At 36.1% G+C, this 20,514-nt stretch overlaps 4 protein-coding genes across 7 annotated transcripts; 2 read left to right on the forward strand and 2 right to left on the reverse strand.

Moving 5' to 3' along the window:
- The first annotated feature begins 466 nt into the window (after nt 1-466).
- LOC122301257 (protein BTR1-like) lies at nt 467-5,960 on the forward strand. 4 transcript variants are annotated; one of them, XM_043112478.1, is made up of 9 exons: nt 467-657; nt 718-843; nt 1,433-1,671; nt 1,790-1,896; nt 2,848-3,041; nt 4,367-4,491; nt 5,071-5,166; nt 5,244-5,305; nt 5,409-5,960. In XM_043112478.1, exons 2-9 carry the CDS (start codon nt 759-761, stop codon nt 5,509-5,511), a joined length of 1,011 nt encoding a protein of 336 aa, XP_042968412.1. In that variant the 5' UTR covers nt 467-657; nt 718-758; the 3' UTR covers nt 5,512-5,960. The 4 variants fall into 4 exon arrangements, with proteins under 4 accessions (XP_042968412.1, XP_042968411.1, XP_042968410.1 ...); XM_043112477.1 differs by having other exon boundaries at nt 467-653; XM_043112476.1 differs by having other exon boundaries at nt 467-843.
- Nucleotides 5,961-6,493: 533 nt separating this feature from the next.
- LOC122301258 (glycine-rich cell wall structural protein 2-like) lies at nt 6,494-7,830 on the reverse strand. Its single transcript, XM_043112480.1, has one exon. The coding sequence runs from the start codon at nt 7,330-7,332 to the stop codon at nt 6,730-6,732; it is 603 nt and encodes a 200-aa protein (XP_042968414.1). The 5' UTR covers nt 7,333-7,830; the 3' UTR covers nt 6,494-6,729.
- Nucleotides 7,831-11,472: 3,642 nt separating this feature from the next.
- Nucleotides 11,473-16,493, forward strand: LOC122301262 (malate dehydrogenase [NADP], chloroplastic-like). Its single transcript, XM_043112483.1, has 14 exons — nt 11,473-12,267; nt 12,348-12,441; nt 12,749-12,835; nt 13,656-13,740; nt 13,828-14,009; nt 14,142-14,212; nt 14,320-14,410; nt 14,515-14,589; nt 14,677-14,778; nt 14,897-15,019; nt 15,521-15,589; nt 15,679-15,747; nt 15,993-16,046; nt 16,133-16,493. The coding sequence occupies exons 1-14, from the start codon at nt 12,092-12,094 to the stop codon at nt 16,184-16,186; spliced, it is 1,332 nt and encodes a 443-aa protein (XP_042968417.1). The 5' UTR covers nt 11,473-12,091; the 3' UTR covers nt 16,187-16,493.
- A 109-nt stretch (nt 16,494-16,602) lies between these two features.
- Nucleotides 16,603-19,778, reverse strand: LOC122301259 (NAC domain-containing protein 78-like). The gene is made up of 6 exons (XM_043112481.1): nt 19,295-19,778; nt 18,926-19,203; nt 18,619-18,801; nt 17,586-18,077; nt 17,379-17,496; nt 16,603-17,207 (listed from the first exon to the last, which is right to left on the reverse strand). The coding sequence occupies exons 1-6, from the start codon at nt 19,458-19,460 to the stop codon at nt 16,798-16,800; spliced, it is 1,647 nt and encodes a 548-aa protein (XP_042968415.1). The 5' UTR covers nt 19,461-19,778; the 3' UTR covers nt 16,603-16,797.
- Nucleotides 19,779-20,514: the final 736 nt, after the last annotated feature.

The following is a 20,514-nucleotide window of genomic DNA, read 5'->3' on the forward strand; positions in this document are numbered from 1 at the left end:
AGCATAACTACAAAACAAGTGTATACTGTAAAAATGATTTTTATCATACTATATAAAATGTGATATTTTTTTAGAGGTCTCAATTTTACAATTAGCTTTAATATATGAGATTAGGTTATCTTAATTTATAACTTTTATAATATTTATATATAAATTAACAAAAATTATATATGTAATTATTTTTATATATTTATTATACACATTATTAATATGATTAATTATATTTATTTTTTAATATAAAATAATTATTTTGATCCATCGTATTAATAAATTATATAAAAATATATGTCAAAATGATTGTAAAAGTCAAAGTAATACTTTTCTAGCAAACAAAAAGGTTAGGTGAGGGTCAATGTTTGATTGGTAATGGAGTAAATTAGTTACATAAAAATAATGTTCTTATCATTATGCATTTTAATTTTAATTTTATTTAAATGCTTATATTTAACGAACGCACGCACACGCGTCAGTCTGCACACAGCTAATATGGATAGCTAGCGGCGGCTCCAACTCAAAAAAGCTCAGCACCTTCCACCAAAACCCAATCCACCATTTCGCCGACAGCGCACACCGACTGCCCTCGTTCTCTCTTTCTCGCGCATCTTCTTCAACCTCGGCTTGTATTCCTCTCGGAAGTCATTTTAGTTGCGCCTGTCTGTCTGTCTCTCTCTCTCTCTCTCTCGTGATATCTTTCTGTGAATTTGCTGCTTTCTCTAGAAGCGGGCGCGCAGACGGAGGAGGCGGAGGAGATAATAGGAATGGAGTCGACAGAGTCTTCTTACGTATCCTCGCCGGAGGCACCGCGGAAGCGATCTCCGCCGCCTCCCAAATCGCCAACCTCAGGTCTTTCCGATCCGATCTACTTTCTCCCTCTCTCTAAAAGTCTGGATCTATCCTTATATTTTTATGTAATTCTTTGCTGAAATGCGTTCTGATTACTTTGTTTTGTTGTAATTGTTTGATAACGGCCATGACGCAGTTGGACGATGACAATGTAGTTTTCAAATCTGTATTTTCTGTCGAAACTGAAACCTAACCCTAAGCTATTCAGAAAATAGATGAAAAGAGAATAAATGACTTATTGTTACTTTGCGCTGTTTGGTTGCCGAACCATAGTGTAGAGAATCACAGTCATTTCCGTTGAAGTAGTGACATTTTTATGATAATTAGTTATATAAGACTTAAATTATTTATATGAGGCTCCGTTTTGTATTACATAATTTGTGGTATTGCACAGATGACACTATGTTATATAATATCTTGGTTGTTGTTGTGTTGAATATGCACTTTATGACCGTGGAAGTTGCATTGAATGTGACGTTAAAATAACATAATCATTTGGCCTCTTTTCAATAGTCTTAATTGTTGAGATTTGATTTAAAGTTGTTACTTCTGCTTATTGGTAATCTTCTGCGATGCTTGCATCTCCCAGATTCTATGGAGAAACCTACATACATCAGGTTTCTTGTGTCAAATGCCGCAGCTGGTTCTGTTATTGGAAAGGGTGGCTCAACAATAACAGATTTCCAGTCACAATCTGGAGCGCGTATTCAGTTGTCACGCAACCAGGAATTTTTCCCAGGGACAACTGATAGGATTATTATGATATCTGGAACCATTAATGACATACTCAAGGCTGTAGAACTCATTCTGGCCAAATTTCTGAGTGAGGTAATCTTGATTATTTTGTTTAACTTTACTCATAAAGAAGTGTTTATTTAACTTCATATTTCTGATAACTTGTTATTCATATACACTATTCTAAGTAAAATTTGGTTTTATTGGTTAGATTCATGCTGAAGGAGGTGATGATGTTGATCCAAGATCAAAAGTGAGGCTTATTGTTCCAAACAGCTCATGTGGTGGCATAATTGGGAAGGGGGGTTCCACCATTAAGTAGGAAAACTTATCCCCGTTTCTTTAGTTATTGAAAGAAACATGCTTATGATCTATACTCTTATGAATTCACTGATAGATGGAAATTTTTATAGGCCACAATATAAAAACGCTTTTGCGATTGAATTTTTTTAAATCTTCTTTCCCTTTCAGATGTTCAAACATTGGGACGGTTGATTTGATTTCTTCATGATACTTATCTGAATGTGTTCTGTTAATGAGAAATTAATATATAAGCCTAAAATACCACTTTAAGCTAGAATGGCCCTAGACAATATTGAAATTTTTTACCCCAATTTTGTTGTTTCCTTTTTTGTGAGAAAACAATGAACATACTAGCATTACAGCATTATTTTCTTCCTGAAACTGAAGTTCATATAAAATGCATTTCTAATGTGATTTTAAAGCTTGATTCAGGACTTCAACTGTACCAGTTGCCAATCCTTGAATTGTAATTAAGTTTGAGCACAAACTTGCTTGGAATAAAATGATCCCATGCACACTTATTTAAAACTTAAAACTCCTGGTTTAAAAGTTTTTCAGAATTTCTAGAAACAAAATTTTCACTTTCAATCTATACATCTTAGACACCAGAACAATTTTTCAGCTGCCAAAAAAATTTCATACCTAAGTTTCCATGGAAAAACAAAAAAAAATAAAAAACAAAAAGCCCAAAACAAATTTTATTAAAACCCAAAAAAGCACATCTCACAAATTTTATCCAAACAACTTTCCCATGCTTCCTACTCACTTTTTTTATAGGTTAAAAAACAGAAAATAAGAGCCTATAGAAAACACATCTTAAGTTTTGTATTTGTAGCTTTGTAATTCACGATATCTGAATTTTCTTAATTGCAAGATCAACTACTTATTGACTTTGTATTATAGGTTCTTGTTTATGTACTGTCCAAAAAAAAAAGATAGCTGACGTCTAGTTTTGCAATTGATCAGGTCATTTATCGAAGACTCACAAGCTGGCATTAAGATATCTCCTCTGGATAATAATTACTATGGTTTGAACGATAGACTAGTGACACTTACTGGAAATCTAGATGAACAGATGCGAGCTATTGATTTGATTATTTCTAAGCTAGCTGAAGACCCTCATTACTCCCAGTCCATGAATACCCCATTTTCATATCCAGGTGTGTCTTCTGTTATCAAATTATCAATTTAATCATGCTTCTATTCTACTCTGAGCAGCTTATGATTTTCATTGGCTACTAGCACGTTTCATTCATGTTCTCTATATTCTTGGGTCTTATGGATTTAAGTAATGCAATTATGCAAATCAGTTTTCCTGTTTCCTTGGGTTTCAAGTTCTTTACTTTGTAATATGTGTTTTGTGCTTTGGTGTGAAGTGCTTACAGTTTGGTCAATGTGTACTTAGCACAGGACTTCAGTTTGCTGTGACATTTTGGTATGTTTGTAAATGAGTATAGCTAAATCTTTTTGGTGAATGGGTAGGTTTGCAGTGAAATTTGGAAGTTTCATTAAAGACCCTATATTGCGTTGATTCACACGAGGACAACATGCCATGCCTCTAATTTCTGTCGCCTAAAAACCTTATAAAAAATTTTGTCTCCCAAAACTATGAAGACAGTAATTCCTGTGTAAGATCTACAGTTACTAGTTGTGGCCTGAAGGCAAGGTGCCCCATCAAAATTCCTCCATTGTTGAAGAGATGTGCAGTATATTCTTTGAATCAAGCATCCATTCTTTTTTGACCTTATTTTCTTTTTGAAGATGCTGATGGAATTTTGGATGGTGATATGGAAATGGAATGAAAGCAATGTTGTAAAGTGGCTGTCCTTACATGTTCAGTGCACATGTTCTGTCATCCATGTTTGTAGTGCTTGATCTGGTACTGTGGTCTGATAATTCCATCTTCTTGTCCTGCATTTCTTTTTAATAACAGAGAGCCAACCTTTGCCATTTACTGGTATTGCAAAGTAGTGCCTTAATTTATTGACACTTGAAGGGGATGTTTTTGCACCGTATGTTATCGTAAAGCTTAAAAATACCCCAAGTGAAAAACAATATTCAACTTCTTACTACAGACTTACTGGTTTTAAATGGCCTGTTGACTGAATTTGTTGGTTTATTTATTTTGGTAGTGGTGATTGTTTAAAGACCGTTCACGCATCCAGGACTCTTTGAGTAAACAATATTTACCTTAGTCCTGGGTGATATGAATTTAGCAGTTAATTAACATTGAAGTGCTAGTACCTGACATTTTACACTATTGTATAACATTCTCAAATAATATATCAGATGTGTTTTTATTTTTACCTATCAAAAAATATATCAGACGTTTTTCAATGTTAAATAATGATTATACATATTCTTCAATAAATAGAAATTGTGGTCTTACAGGCTGTAGCATAGTTTTATGTTGCTTATATATTTTGTCTGGAGTTATAATGGTGAACTTTAATATCAAGCAAGTTCCCTTCAACTTGAATCTTAGGTGTTTCCTTCTCCGGTTTTCATGGTACTCCACATACATATGTGCTTCCTTCTGTTGCAACAGCACCCCAGAATACAATGAGCTATGGACCAAATGGAGCTGGAGGGAAGTTTCAGAGCAACAAGGTTTGTTATGCTCCATACAGCTTTAGTTTTATTGATGTTACTTGATGTTAATTACACTGATTATATTAATGTGGATTTCTATGAGTTTGTAGCTCTTGGTAGAGATGCTTGATAAATTTGCATGGTAGAGTCCAGTTTTGCATGACTAAGGTATGCTTTTGATGAAGAACTCCCAGAGCTGCTAGCGAATCAGGCTACCTTGGTTAGAAGCACCGATAAGAAACTGGGTGTCCTTCCTGATGGTTTTAATAGCAATGAAAGAACTTTCTACTATTACGACCTAGATAGGTCTTATCTCTTGTATACCATCTTGTGCATTTGGGCTATGCCTATTCTTGTTAATACTTCCGTTTACTTATAAAAAAAAAATAGCAATGAAAGAACTAGGCTTTGTGCTACCTGTTTTCCAGATGGTTTGACCTTTTGTACAGTAAAATCAGAATGATCTAGATTTGGAGTTGTTTGTTACATTTTAATATCTTTGGTCATCATTTTGGTATTGTTTTGAGATGTTCCGAGCAATATGTGTCCCATGTATGTTGGATTGTGATTCCCAGAAAGCATTCTGATGTTTTCCAGGAGGATCGCAGCAATTCAGTGACTATTGGCGTTGCGGATGATCATATTGGGTTGGTTGTTGGTCGTGGTGGAAGAAATGTAATGGAAATCAGCCAGGTATATAAGTATCCAATGGTGCAGTTTTTTTTGCATAATGCAGAAGCGTGTGATTATAACACATTATTTTTCTGCAGGTTACTGGGGCTAGAATAAAGATATCAGATAGAGGTGATTTTGTAACTGGGACGACTAATAGGTAAAAAGGACTTGATCAAGGTCTTCGATTTACTTGCCTGTAGGATCATTTCCTAGGGAATAAAAGTATTAATGTCTTGTCCGTCTTGTACCTTTTTCTGCAGAAAAGTAACAATCACTGGGTCACACAGAGCAATAAGTGCAGCAGAGTCCATGATAATGCAGAAGGTGGCCTATGCTTCTGAGAGGGTGATTCAGATTGACTAGTTTTAAAACATTCCTGTTCAGAATTCATGTTAAGAACGTTCTGGTGGACCTTCCTGCAATTTCCTAATACCTTTGGTCGTCATTAAAACAAAAGAAAAGAACAAGGGCTGTTGAAATATGTTCTCATATGATGATATAAGTTGGAAGAAATTTGCATAATTTAGTAGGAGCAAGAGCGGGAAATTTTCTTCTTGTTGAGAGAGATCATTTATTGGTAACTTGTATGAGGTTATGGATTTTTTTTTTTTTTAAATCTGGAAGAACATGTTGGAAGAAGCCATAATTCATGATTGACCATATAGAATGATCAGCTTTACTTACAGTCTTAAACTTCTAAACTTCCAAGTATTTGTCTGATTTTCATGGATGCTTAGTTCAATGGTTGAACATTCTTGTAATGAATCGTTTCTGCAATTCAGGATAATGAATTTTCTCTATTTGGATTCAAATTTTCTGTTGTAATCAATGCCATTGTAGTCAATCATTATCATCGTCATTATAATACCTGCCACTTACTGCTGAGCAATGAGTTTAATGAAGCTGGGAACGATCTTGAAGCCCAAGTTGTGAAATTGCCTAGTTAGTCATTGGAAACTCGTAACTACTAACTTTTGGCCTTTTTTTTTTTTTTAGCAATATTATTTTGGAAAATGCTATTCTTTCCGTTGAAGTTACTGTTGAGATTTTTTTTTATTATTTTTTTACTTAATGATTAAGTAAGTATTGTTTAATAATATTATAATTTTTTTATTTTTAATAAAATATTTAAAAAAAATTACAGAAAATGAACTAGCAAAAAATCTAACTGTGGCGGCAGAGCCGTCCTATTATTTTTCATTTTAAATTTTAATAAGGAAATAACATTTCTTTCTTTTTTATCGTTAGATGGAGCTATGGACCAAATGTGGAAGATGGTTGAGATCCCTGGCATTTAATTGAGAATATGGTCCACGAAAATCTTGAAATTATATTACGCTCTCAATTTAACAACAACAAAGTAACTTTTAATTTTATGTCGTAGAAGTATAATAATAATTATAATAACAACAACACTGTCGAAGAGGGTGCAAATGTTCGGACATAGACGTTTGCAACGTCCACCCAACACGTAACATGCATAAAGTGAGGGTGAAGCCGCTGCAATTTATTCTGAAATTACAAATGACCATGAGATTGATTTAAATGCTATAAAGTAGAAACTGATCAAGTTTATTACGTTCATGGGAATTCATCGCCCCCATAACCTTTTCCGGAGCCATAACCACTACCATAGCCAGAGCCAGAGCCATAACCAGAACCGCTGCCATTGCCGTTGCCGCCACCTCCTCCTCCACCACCACCACCTCCTCCTCCACCAACACCTCCTCCACTTCCATATCCGCTGCCACTTCCATATCCCGAGCCATAACCAGACCCACCTCCATTTCCTGAGCCTCCACCTCCTCCGCCGCCTTGGCCGCCACCTCCTCCACCTCCAATCCCACCACCTGATCCATATCCTGACCCATACCCAGAACCGCTTCCGGACCCAAACCCAGACCCTGAAGCACCCCCGGATCCTCCACCACCACCTCCACCTCCTCCCTTTCCACCACCGCCTCCTCCTGCAGTACCATATCCAGAACCACTCCCAGACCCGTACCCTGAACCATAGCCTGAACCGGACCCAACTCCTGAACTACCTCCACCACCACCTCCCCCTCCTCCTCCACCACCACCTCCACTCTTCCCAACTATGACCTTTGGTAATCTCGCTGCAAAGGCAAGGTCAGCAAGGAGCAAAGCCAAGAATGCAGCAGCAACCAACCTAGAGCTGGCCATTTCTGAAATACCAAAACTCAACGTAGGTTGAATAAGGTTAATATGGAGATCAAGATTTTTCTATGTTTACTGATCACTTTGAGCAATCGGTACCTTGCGAGTGAAAAAGGTCAAGACAGGGCCTTTACATATAGGCATCGTAAAGGTGACATTTTCCGACATTCTGGTAGCTTCTTTTATTGTCATTTGTCAACTCAGTGCGATGGATAAAAAGAAAATTCGAAATGCGTCTGTTCTTCTTTGTTAGTGGTGTTGGTAGTGGGGGTAGAGATGGTGCAATTATGCGTGATCATATTTTGGTGGACTCCTGGCCTTCTTGATCTTGTCTGCATGCAAATTTTCTCTATATATAGAATGTTAAAGTAGTTAACCTCCACTTTCGACTTGATGGATCCTGAAACGTAGCTTTGGAGATGGGACCCATGAAATGTAATTCCCACTTCGTCAATTATCTCATGTTCATACTCGGAGTCCTCACTGCACACGGACGGAAGAAGGCATTATTCTCTCTCTCTCTCTCTCTCTCTCTCTTCTTGTTGTTGTGGGGGAGGTGTTCTCTTTGAAAAAAACGTGATATTGATCTTGTATTTCAGTTGGAGTAAATCTCTGTGCAAATCATACCCACACGGGTATATTTACGAAGGTTTTTTCGGAATAGAAACAACTGGAAACTGATCAATTTCTCTTTTGTTATTTAATATAAATTAACGGCATGCGGCCTTGAATACAGTATTGGATATATATATATATATATATATATATATATATATATATATATGAAGGCCTAAAATGAGTTTGATATACCCGGCATGTGGGTGGAGAGAGACATCAGTTTAGTCGAAATTGATGTGTAAATATATTTTTTATCAAATGCGAATATCAATCTAAACAATCAAGACAAGTTGCAAAAATCACAAAGAAATGTTATAAATATAAATACAAAAATTGAGGTTATTTCATATAATATGTCAAATTTATTTTGTTATAAAATAATTTTATAATTTAACATATCATATTAAATTATATTAATATATAAATTTAATTTTATAAAACTATTTTATGGTTAAATTAATATCAGTAATGTTATGTATTAGTTTCAAATAGATAAATTTTATATAAATCATTTATAAAAAAAATAAATTTTATTAAAAAACATAATTTTTTTTACCCATTTTAAAATAAGATTTAATTTTTTATAAAAGGAAGTATGCGAAATTTATTATGCACAAATATTTCTCGTACCATAAACGTGACGTCGGTGTAGAAAATGAAAGCCTTGAGACCTGTGCTTGTCTGCAGTGTAGTGGTGATACCGGATAAGCCAATCATGACATTATACATGTGGGAAGCCCCCTAAAACTCACCTACCCCAAAGTACCACACGTCCTTCCCCCGAATCACACGTTGCTGAAGTGCGTTCCTTTAAGCTGCTTAGAATGACAAATGGCACCATGTTTTCATACTTGCCAGCTTTCTTTGTGGCCGTATATGCAAAGCTAGCTTGCTTGCACTTGTCTTCAATCATACCAATATAATAATTGCCTTTATACTCGTACGCCAAAAAGCATGGGCATCATTTTATTATGGCATTTTTTTTTTTTTTTTGGGCATGAATGAATGATCATCAACCACATTTTGTGTGCAAAATCTGTATTGCATTATCGTCGTACGTTATTGATAATCATAACGTCTTATATATATATATTGAATGTATAAATATTATGTAATTATTTAAAAAAATTTATTATAAAAAATTATTTTTTTCTTCGTTTGAATCTTGTATTTATTTATTTATTTTTAAATAATTATACAATATTTGAAAATTTTATAATTATAAATATAATTTTTCTAACGTTGTTACCAAATCACTAAATGGATGGGTTGGAAGACGCATACATATATTATTAATATGGTAATAACTAAGAAACGAAGACAAATTTTCTTCGATCAGTGAAATTATATATTCTGAAAGAACGGTACTAGAGAGCAGTAGTAGTAGTAAATGGTGAATGCAGGCATTTTACGCGCGTGGAGTCTTTCCAAGTTGTAAGCTGATCAATTAATTTCTCTCTAGCAAGCTGGCTAGCTTTTTTAAGTAATAAACGGCGTGTGCATTTCTTGGGAACAATCCGCATGCATGTAGCTAACAAAAGAGATTAAGAAAAACGACGAAGAAGCTAGCAGTGGGAGGTTCCCAAAGCATCTATAAATAAGAGTAATGTTGGTTATAAGTTTTAAATAGATAAGATTTTCATAAGTCTTTGTTAGAATTGTTTTACATCGATTGTGGAAATGACTGTTAGTCAGTTTATAAGTATGAGATAAAGTCTCACCTCTTAAGTAAGCTTTTGAGATTAAGAGAGGTAAAGACTGTTGAACTGTCTAATAATCTTTTATAAATAAGTGAGTTCCACTAATAAAAAATATTTTTTTTTTATACTTTTTTAAAATGTGGTCTTCTTTTTGACAAAGACTTACATAAAACTTAAATGAAAAATAATTTGTACAAGCCCTAAATAGATAACCTCCATGCCTGCAAGTTTTTGTAAAAAAGTAAATCCCATCTTAAAATTAAAACAGTGAAAATAATATTATTTGTTACTAATGAGACCCACTTTTTTAAAGAGGGTTGGTATTAAATTTGTCTATTTGAAGTTTGTATCAAACACTACTCTAAATATATTTTGTCACATTGTTAGCCATGTGCCAGTTAGAAATGAAATTAAAGCTGCTAGCACTGCAATAATTTCCGGTAGGTTTCATTAACGCACGAGCAACAACAGGCCAGAATCGGCCAGCATGGTAGTGCATGTGAGCGTATGCAGACTAAGACCAAGATATATAAGAGACATGATGTATCTGTTTCTTTCATACACCGAGGCATCAGATAAAATCATAAAAATAGCCTCCTTCAAATTTTCTAAGCCAAAACCTATGGGAGCCACAACATTTCAAGACGATGGCTATGTTTTGGCTGGATTTTGGCTGTAGTTGGGACTACGTATACACATACCCTTTGAATCTTTTTTTTAAACAACATTTTTATGGGCATTGATCAATCGAAGGTTAAATTACTCGTAACCAATCACGTACATCCAAACGCGATAAGAATGGAAAGTCAAACAAATAGAACAATTTAGGTTTCCTGTTGGACGTGGCCGGTGGTAAAGAAAGGAGAGGTATCGTGGTGAGTTCGGGAACATTGGGATCTAATCATCAAGAACGAGGCTAATGAAGGAAAAGTTATCCTCAAAACATATTTTACACTAGACGGCAGCTGATTTCTTGACAAAACAAGGGGCAAGTGGCTACGAGGGTATTTTCTCGAGAAGTTTTGTTTTGCCACGAGTTTTAATTGCATGTTGAGAATAAACAAACTGGATACATCGGCTATTCGGCTCAAATGAAGTTGCTTATGTATAGATAGTCATAGATAGAATCTAGTCATGCTTTACATTTTGTCATCGCCAAAAAACACGGTTTCTTTTGTCATAAGTGAGGATTTTTCATCAATAGAATTCTTATTCTAAAGTAAAAAAGGGGTTTGGCTGCAAAATTAGTTCAAACAGAACTATATTCAACAAAATAATTCCAGAAATTTTAATCCTTAATTTTGGCGTCTACGGAAATTATAATATTGTTGAAACCGTTGACCACGATCTTAATTTGCGGGTTAAATACATGAAGTGCGCGCCAGTGGGAGTCATTAGGAGCCCCACTTGTGAGCGGGTTTTAAAATTTTATGTGCCTCCTAACTTTGGTTTGTTTAAACGTATATAAGAGATTATATAAAATAAACTTATAAATTGACGTAGTTTTATAAAATTTTTTAAATTTATTTTATAATAAAAATAATTTTATAATCTGATATACTACGTTAAATTATATTATTTTTTAAATTTCTTTTTGTGTAATCCTTTTGTAAATCCATATTAATAAACAAAGCACGTGATAAAATGATAGATGAGCGTTCAATTCCAATAGGAACCTCAATCTCGCAACAGCCGCTGATAGGTGGATTGACGGACAGCTGAGTAACAGAAGTTCTTGCCCAGCGGAAGGTAAAATTGACTACACTTTCTGGGTCTTGTCTTGGATCTTTGGTTGCTGATATATTGAGGTATATATGGCAGAATCTTGGGATTGCAGCAACCAGTTTTGTTGGGGAACTCAGGACATTGGTAGACAGAACAGAAGTAGGAGGATTTTGTTTATAACCAATCTTCCAAGTTTCAAAATCTATAAACTAATCCATGAAAAGTATAAAGAATATTTGTGTTGAATGAATCTGTGTCAAACCTCTTAATTGTTAAAGTTTTCCAATCGCTGGTCACCTAAACAATTGGCACCAAAGTCATGCCCCAACCCATGTTCTTCTCCTAAGAAGTTTGGTTTCAGATAATTTCAGAGGGTACAACATGCTGAAAAATGAGAGCCACCCAGAAATGAAAGTCCCCACAACTGTAATTCCAGCCTACCGAAAGCTTAACAATAACAACAAAGAGATTTCCAGGCTCACGTTTTTTTTGACAGGTGTCTTCTGCACGGCCTTATACTAATATCTCTTCAAATATTAATTCCCCGAGTACTTACCCAGAGTTACCCTGCTTCATTCTCGGCTCCCCCTCACCTTTCGCTCCAGCCTCCATAATCCCCCATACTCGATAAAGACCTTCTCTTTCTCTTGTTAGAGAGATATTTTCTCTCTTAACTGAGGTATTCTCTCTCTATCTCTCTCTAAAACTTTTCTCTCACTGCAATGTCCGTCTCTGCTGCCATGGCGGTGGCAGAGCTATCCCATTCATTCACCAAAACCCACTTGCATTCATCCCAAATCTCATTCAAATCTACTCGCCTCGTCAATCACTGCCACTGCGCTTTTCGACCGTTCCCTCAAATACGAAGCACCACAATCTCTTGCTCTGTTGCAACAACGTAAGCTTTTTTTCGACCCCAACAGTTCTGTCCCACAACCATAGCTTCTTAATAATCTTATGGCTTTTGATAATTCTCAGTGAAGTTAAAGCTCCGGTCATAGAGCAAGCTGAGGACCCCAAGAACAAGTCCGAATGCTTCGGCGTGTTCTGCCTCACGTATGATCTCAAGGCTGTAAGTTTTTGTCCAGAAAGTGTTCGTCTTTTTTACGCTAACACAATGAATTATCTTGAATTTGAATCTAAAATTTCGAATTAAGTTATGTTGAGAATGGAATTTTTATGTTGCGCTCTATTGTCTACTATAAGTGCATTGACGTTGTTTGTCAATATGTGTAATCGTTTGTTGTTGATATAAGGTAGTAATTTTCTTCCTTTTCTGTTTCTGAAAGATTCAGTTGACTCTGTTTTTAAGTTCTCCATTTTCGCCTTTTAAGTCCATATTATCTACACCTAACAAATCTACCATCATTTGGTCTCAGGAAGAAGAGACAAAAACCTGGAAGAAATTGATTAATGTTGCAGTCTCAGGAGCAGCTGGGATGATATCTAACCATCTGCTTTTCAAAGTAAGAATTCTTCATTAAATCACTACTTGTCTTAAAAGTTTAAACAGATGAAAAGAAATAGATTTTATTAGTTATTTTAAGTCTTAACAGTATCCCATTCATGTGGGCCAAACTCCTCTTAATAAGTGGCTCAACACATAGAATATTTGATTAAATGTGGTGAAGTATAGAGTTATGGTTTGAATTTAGGGTCTCTACTATGATATAATGTTATATCACTTGTCCCAAAAGTTTAAGATGATGGGAAAAAGTAGATTTTATTACTACATATCTTAACATTCTTAAATCCAACTCTTAGAATCATTTCCTTCTGTTCTTGGAAGGTTGTTGTGGGTTTTTTCTATTAAGCCCACAGTTTGAGCCAATGAGTTCAAAGTTAGGAACTCTTTTGAATCTAGAACTTGAGGGAGGTAAAATTCGCACCCACTTGTTGACCTTTATATAATAAAACCATTACAAAAAAGGGTTGTTATACACCTATGTATTACATCAAGGGAATGCCTTGCTCATTTGGATAAATTACTGAAAAAGTTGTGATGCATTGAGTTCATTTGCCAACCACTGACAGTCCAATGTATTATTAAGCTCTCTTTTAAAATTTTATTGGCTCCATTTGAAAATTCACAGAAATTGAATCTACATACCCATTTTCCACAGCATTTGAAGCACTAAAACGTAGTCCAAACAAAATGCTTAGTAGAGGTAAAGTATTGGGAAAAATTGTAACAAAAGAAAGTTGCTTTTGAAAAACAACTTGAATTTTTTATGAAAAAATGAAAGTTGTTTGCTTCGGACATGGGATCTGACTTTATTTTTCCAGCTTGCATCTGGTGAGGTTTTTGGTCCTGATCAACCTATTGCTTTGAAATTATTGGGATCTGAAAGGTCGTTCCATGCTCTTGAAGGTTTGTTTCTTAAGTCAATATACTCTAATAAGACTTCTAGTAAAATAACTCAATGATAGCTATGGATCTCCATGTTGATTCATGCAGGTGTTGCTATGGAATTGGAGGATTCCTTGTTTCCTTTGTTGAGGGAGGTAAGTATAGGCATTAATCCATATGATGTGTTTCAAGATGTAGAATGGGCCCTTTTAATAGGAGCAAAGCCTCGAGGGCCTGGTATGGAACGAGCCGATTTGCTAGACATAAATGGCCAGATTTTTGCAGAGCAGGTATAACTCATATTCATTTTGGTATGGATATTAACATCTCCTGTTAGTTTTTTTTTTTTTTAATAGTTTTTTCGAAAGGTTTGTAAAGTTTCCTCTTATATCTTTTTTTTTTTTTTAATTTTAACTTCGTAGGGAAGGGCTCTCAATGCTGTTGCATCCTGTAATGTCAAAGTGATAGTTGTGGGCAACCCCTGTAACACTAAGTAAGAGGATTTATTTTTTGGTCCTTGACATACAGTTTTGAGTTTAATATTGCATTTAGAGTTTCTTATCGTGCCTTTAACTGCATTGTGTTTCCTATTCTATGCAGTGCATTAATCTGTTTGAAAAATGCTCCAAAAATACCAGCAAAAAACTTTCATGCTTTGACCCGGTTAGATGAGAATAGAGCAAAATGTCAGGTAAAATTAGCTCTTGAATATCACAGGCATCAATCACATACATATTTGATTATCGTGGCCAAAGGGAATTTTTGTTCTGAATAATGGCGCTATTATTTATGCAGCTGGCCCTTAAGGCAGGTGTCTTCTATGATAAAGTGTCAAATGTGACCATCTGGGGAAACCACTCAACCACTCAGGTCATTAAGAGGTTCTGTTGTAAGAGTGTGCATTAAAAAAATTCCCTCACTCGTCTTCTAAAGAAACTCTTTCTGTAACTTTATCAGGTTCCAGACTTTTTAAATGCTAGAATCAATGGCTTGCCGGTCATAGAAGTTACCAAGGATCGCAAGTGGTTAGAGGTGGAGTTTACAGAAAAGGTCCAGAAGGTAACCTTGGAGCAATAATAGATTAAGAAGTGAAGGTGGTTTAAAGAATTTGCAAAGTCTGCTATTGACCTATTTGAGCTTCAGCTTCAGGTGCTAAAAAGTAAACTTTGATTTGCAGAGAGGTGGTGTGTTGATTAAAAAATGGGGAAGATCTTCAGCTGCATCAACTGCCGTGTCAATTGCCGATGCAATACGATCTTTAGTTACTCCCACTCCGGAGGGTGATTGGTTTTCATCTGGAGTGAGTTCACTTTCTTGTAACTTGCAGCCATACAAATATATGCTTCGTTTATGCCGTCTGGTTTTTTTGAGACTCAAATCAGAAATTCCCTACCAAAACAATATTGCCAGGTATCCAGTAACTCCACTCATCCTAATGATGGGTAAAGACTTCTGCACAACATATAAGATGAACCAACAGAAGATTCTTTTAGGGGGAAAATGCAGTACATCTCAGTTTTTCCATTTGTTAATTTTTTTTTTCCTTTTTTCACAATTTTTCCAAACAAAGAAAGACTCTCGTGTTTATTATATGGTGGCACTAAAATGTTTATTAGTGCAATCAGAGAGAGTTGTTTTTTGAAGTGAAACTGCAAGTTGAATGCCACTTTTATAGAAAATTCCTACCCGTACTAATTATCAGTGCAACAATACGATGAAGAACTATCAGAGCCATGCTTCATGACTTACCAATTAAATAATGGCTTTAGTCTCCAGTCTCATTGTTACAATTCCATTATAGGTTTATACCAACGGAAATCCTTATGGAATAGCAGAGGATATCGTTTTCAGTATGCCATGCAGATCAAAAGTAAGTTTAGATCAGAATTCTTTTTCTTTTTCTTCAAAAAGACTGCTTAATTGGCTTTACCATAATAAGTTATGCTTCCCATTCTACAGGGAGATGGTGATTATGAATTTGTCAACAATGTAATATTTGATGATTACCTTCTCGAGCGAATAACCAAGGTAAGCTATCCTCATGATATTATTATGGCAATATCGTAAGAATACACAGAGGAATGACGGAAGAAATAATCGCCCTAATGAAGAGGTTAAGGATGCATCGAACTGAACTCTTACTCAGATGAAAAGAGTTCACATTCGTGTACTGAACTGTCATCTACAAGTCATGGCCAGTTAGCATTAGGATCTTCATATCTACAAAATCCTTTGTTTTATTTTTAATCATTTTTGTAACAATTATTTTGCAGACAGAAGCAGAACTGCTAGCAGAGAAGAGATGCGTGGCCCATCTTATAGGGGAGGTAGATATTCTCATTTCTCGCCATTGTCTCCTTGTGTTAATGTACATGTCATCTTCTTCATACGCTCTGCCATTATTTTATCGCAGGGTGTCGCTTTCTGTGATATACCTGAGGACACCATGCTTCCTGGGGAGATGTAACGCTTATGCTTTATATCTGAGGAATACGATTTCAGACGAAGCTGCCACAGGAGCCGTATGAAAAGATATACAGAATTTAAGATTATGCCATTATTTATCTAAAATGAAGTATGCGAGTCTATGCTAGTTTGGCAGGTTGTAATAGAGATTCAGCATGTTGAGCCATTTGTTGACTTTCAAAGTCGCCTTTTTTTTTTTTTTTAATTCGTATTCTTTGCTCTCCTGTCTGAAGCCGATCTGGGCATGTAATTGTAACCAATAAAAATTCCGTAACAATACATCAATAAATTTATAAAGCTTTTCCCAATGTTGCTCTGAGACCCCTCCACTGATTGTCATTGTTGTAAACAGTTGTTCAGGTTCGCCTTTGTTGTCGCAGTTGGTGCCAAAATGTAAAATTAAGATGGCAAACATGATGAGAGGCTCAATACTTCAGCGTATGCACTGTTAGTGCCAAGCTTGTGTGACTAAAATGCATATACAAAAGCAACTAATAACATTTTCCATTGTTAAGACTCCTCTATCGCAACCTTTCTTTCTCCTCTCCTCAAAGATCCCAATGATTCTTCTCAAGAGCGTGGTCAAAAAATGTTCATCGTGATCTTGCAGCGTTACTTGATGTGAATGTAGCTTGCAATTTTGAAGCTCACAGGAAGAATCAGGACCCAAAACAACATCAAGAAGAACCAGCTCCGTAAAACTATGGATGATGTCTTGCCAGCATGCAAGTCGGTCATTGCCACCAAAGAAGCAGAATTAATGTCACCTTGCAAGAGCGAGTAGGGCATTATGAGGTTGATGTCAACATTCTTGCCAAGCAACCAGTCTGTCCCATTTCCAGTTGAAGTCATGTTTCTTATTCTGATCATACCAGCAGTGACATGAACGGAGCTGGAAGATTGTGCAGCAGAATGGAAGTGAAGAGCTGCATCTTTTGCAGGGAACTCTGAGGCAAAGGCAGGAGGAGCAGCGATGCTGTCCAACGGGTCAGTGGCCCGTTTGATGAATGGATTCTTAATGTCTGCACCATAAATCACCCATACAAGAATAAGCCCAAGAGCAAAAGACGAGTGGAAAAACTAGACCGAAGTGAATACAATACAAGTCTCAAGGGATTACGTATTTATATACAAATGGCATGGGATACCAAAAAAGTAAGTTACCAGAAGAGATTTGATACTTCAAATCCTACCTGACTCATATATAGTGGCCTCTGGCTTCTGCGTTGAAGAGGATGCATCATTGCTACCCTGTGCCTCTGACAGACGTATACTTTCTGGGTACACTAGGTCAGTTCCTCCATTCTCATACTGTTATGAAGCATAAGTTCATTCAAAACTACAATGCAAAATCCCAAAGCACAAGTGAAAGTCATTGTATTTCAGAAGTAAGAATTTACCTTCTGTGTGAGGGGTGCTTGATCAGACACCAGCTTCTCAGTCCTCACAATTTCAGATGGATCAAAAACTACATCATCATCTGAATTCAGGAATGTAAGGTACTCATCCAGCACGTCAAAACCTGCAGGATCAGACTCAGCAGGATCTAAAAGATCATTAGATTCAAGGAATAATCCATCACCCAACAGAGGATTATCAGTGTCATCCAAGTAGGGTTTGTTGAGGGAGTAATTGACTTCCAGTGGATTCATGCTATTGTTTAATTCGACAAAATAGTCATCATTGATCGGTTTTATGTCCATCACATATTGCTCTGGCATATCAGCGACCTGCTGGTCATGACGTGGCTCAAAAGTTTCACTACGAACTATGATAGGCTTTTGATCAACTTCAATGAAATCCCCACAATGGTCATCATAGTTGCTTGTCTCCCCATAATAAAAGTTCAATGGACAGGGAGTTTTTTCGGATGGAATGCTAATCTCAAGATCCTGGAAAAATAAAGCATGCTCAAAAAATTTAAGAATTCAAATATCTGAATTAACAAAGAAAAGAAATACATATGGCGGGCAGGTAAGAGATGCACTAAGCATGACTCGGTACAAGACATCCCAAGCAATAGGGGAGATCACCTGACTGATGCTCACAACTAATAAGAACATTTAAAAAAACTGAAGACCAATGTGATGGTTGATATACTAACATTAAAGATATATCTGACATTAAGTTTGAGATCCTGTGTACTCGGGCTTTGTTGCCTATTTACGCTGATCAATAAAATCTTTTACTTATAAAAAAAAAAAAAAATTGAGATCCTAATAAATATGCTACTTTTATCATCTTCACCCCCAAGATAGCTGGGGCAATGGAGATCAATAACTATTTGATTGGCAGTGTTTAAAAAATCCTCCAAGGTTTTGGCTAATAGGCTGAAGACGGTTTTGCTGAAGATTGTCTCCAACTCACAAAATGCCTTCGTCCAAGGGCAACAAATTTCTCTTAAAAGAGTTGAGGAAAGGACAAATCACAAACCTGATCAAGGTCGTCAGTTGCACCATCACCAATTACCACTTTGTCAACTGCGGCATCTTCATCGGGCATGAAAGTCGCCACATCGTCATCCCATTCCTCCTCAACAAACGGCGCCCCATACTGCTCACCATTCTTTGGCCCCGTCCCACTCTTCTGAAAAACCCTACACAGCACAAAAGTATCCTGCCCCCAACCCCAAAGAATAAAAAAAAAAATCAATTCCAATCCCCTCAATCAAAAAGAATCTCAAAACGACGAATAAAAAAAAATAAAAAAAGGAAAAATTACAGTTCTATCACACACTTACTATTGCGATTCCGGCTTTCTCCAATTCCTCGTCGACGAGGCGATACTCGTGCATGACCCAATTGGAACGAGCGCCATGGGGGGCCCGGCCGCTGTGATAAACGAGAGTCTTCTTCATCCCCACGGTGCGCGAGTTTTGGTGGACCGGCCGGTCCTTCCCAGTGGTCTTCCAATAACCCTTCTCCGTGGCCCGATTGGTCCTCAAACTACTACCATACTTCCTGTCCAGTGCACTGAAGAAATACCACTCCAAATCCCTGCTTTTCAGCTTCGACTTGCCTAAAAGGTCCACCCCGTCCCCAAAATAAACAAAAAAAATTTAAAAAAAATAAAAGAAATATATAAAGCTAGAGAAAGAGAGAGGAGTTACTTGGAAGATCCCAGGGCTCGGACTTGTAGATGTCGACGACGGAGATAGGGTCGAAGCGGAAAGGCTTGGAGGAGACTTTGCGCTTGAGGTAGTAACGGACGAGTTCTTCGTCGGTGGGGTGGAATCGGAAGCCGGGGGCAAGTGAGGTTTCCTTGTCACGGCCCATAAAGTTCGAATCGCAGTGATCGACGTCGGAGTTACGGTTAGGGTTTCAGTAGATTGAGAGAGAGAGAGAGAGAGAGAGAGAGATGCAAGCCTTCCTTAGCAAGAGAAAAGAGGGGGTTAGGTACAAGCAATGGGCAGAGAGAGAGAGGAAAGGTTGGAATGGTAAAGGAGTTTAAGATTACATCATCAAGGACGTCATTAAAATTAAATGAAAGTCCGATTGAGTTGCCAACTGCCATTGTGTCTTTTAGTTGGGTCGTTGGTCGGCGAGGATTCTGGAGTCTGGAAAACCGACCTTTATATCTCCTTCATTTTTAGGCAACAATTGTTTCTCGGGTTCTCTCAGTTTCAAAATGATTTCTTTCTTATTCTGCTTTATCCGAATTTAATATTTAATTATTATTTTTTAAAATAAAAGTCTCACTCCATGCATTTATTTATATTACTTATAATTTTAAATAAAAAACTGAGAATACTTTAAAAATACCTATAAAAATATATCTTTATCCTTTAAAACCATACTAATCTAATGGATTTGAGTTGCATACATCAGGAAGTTACGTTACTTGCAACTTTGGAACATCAATGATTCAATATATAACTTACTGTGGGATTCCAATTAATTATGAAACAAATCAAAAATTTATTTATTAATTAATATGGCATTGACTTCTGAGATGTTAAAATATAAAAATATTATGTGCAGTTACTTTTATATATTCCTTTCGTAATCTATTAATATAATTAGTCACTTCACTTTTTTAATATAAAATAACTGCTTTCGTCAATCACATCAATAATATATAAAAACTACGTAACAGTGACTGTATTTAGCAGAATTCGTTAAAATATAGGTTTGCAAATAAAAGTTTTCTTCATTAATTTTTTTTTCCTTAAAATATAAATTACCATACATGTCTATTAATAATTAAACACACACACACACAAGCCCTTCACCAACTCATTAAAGGCCAAATTTTTTTCAAAATTTTTCAATAAATTTGAAAATGTCAAACTCTACTTCTTTTAATCTAAAACAAAATACATTATTTAAA

Source organism: Carya illinoinensis, chromosome 2 (assembly GCF_018687715.1).
Source record: "Carya illinoinensis cultivar Pawnee chromosome 2, C.illinoinensisPawnee_v1, whole genome shotgun sequence".
Classification (NCBI taxonomy): domain Eukaryota; kingdom Viridiplantae; phylum Streptophyta; class Magnoliopsida; order Fagales; family Juglandaceae; genus Carya; species Carya illinoinensis.

Excerpts from the sequence above, each read along its gene's own strand:
- LOC122301257 (XM_043112476.1), top strand. The coding sequence starts at position 759 with ATGGAGTCGACAGAGTCTTCTTACGTATCCTCGCCGGAGGCACCGCGG. Across the intron at positions 844-1,432 it reads TCCCAAATCGCCAACCTCAG|ATTCTATGGAGAAACCTACA; the intron begins GTCTTTCCGATC and ends TGCATCTCCCAG. Across the intron at positions 1,897-2,847 it reads AAGGGGGGTTCCACCATTAA|GTCATTTATCGAAGACTCAC; the intron begins GTAGGAAAACTT and ends GCAATTGATCAG.
- LOC122301258 (XM_043112480.1), bottom strand. The coding sequence starts at position 7,332 with ATGGCCAGCTCTAGGTTGGTTGCTGCTGCATTCTTGGCTTTGCTCCTT.
- LOC122301262 (XM_043112483.1), top strand. The coding sequence starts at position 12,092 with ATGTCCGTCTCTGCTGCCATGGCGGTGGCAGAGCTATCCCATTCATTC. Across the intron at positions 12,268-12,347 it reads TCTTGCTCTGTTGCAACAAC|TGAAGTTAAAGCTCCGGTCA; the intron begins GTAAGCTTTTTT and ends GATAATTCTCAG. Across the intron at positions 14,590-14,676 it reads GAAACCACTCAACCACTCAG|GTTCCAGACTTTTTAAATGC; the intron begins GTCATTAAGAGG and ends TAACTTTATCAG.
- LOC122301259 (XM_043112481.1), bottom strand. The coding sequence starts at position 19,460 with ATGGGCCGTGACAAGGAAACCTCACTTGCCCCCGGCTTCCGATTCCAC. Across the intron at positions 18,802-18,925 it reads AGAAAGCCGGAATCGCAATA|GATACTTTTGTGCTGTGTAG; the intron begins GTAAGTGTGTGA and ends GGTTGGGGGCAG. Across the intron at positions 17,497-17,585 it reads AAGCACCCCTCACACAGAAG|TATGAGAATGGAGGAACTGA; the intron begins GTAAATTCTTAC and ends GCTTCATAACAG.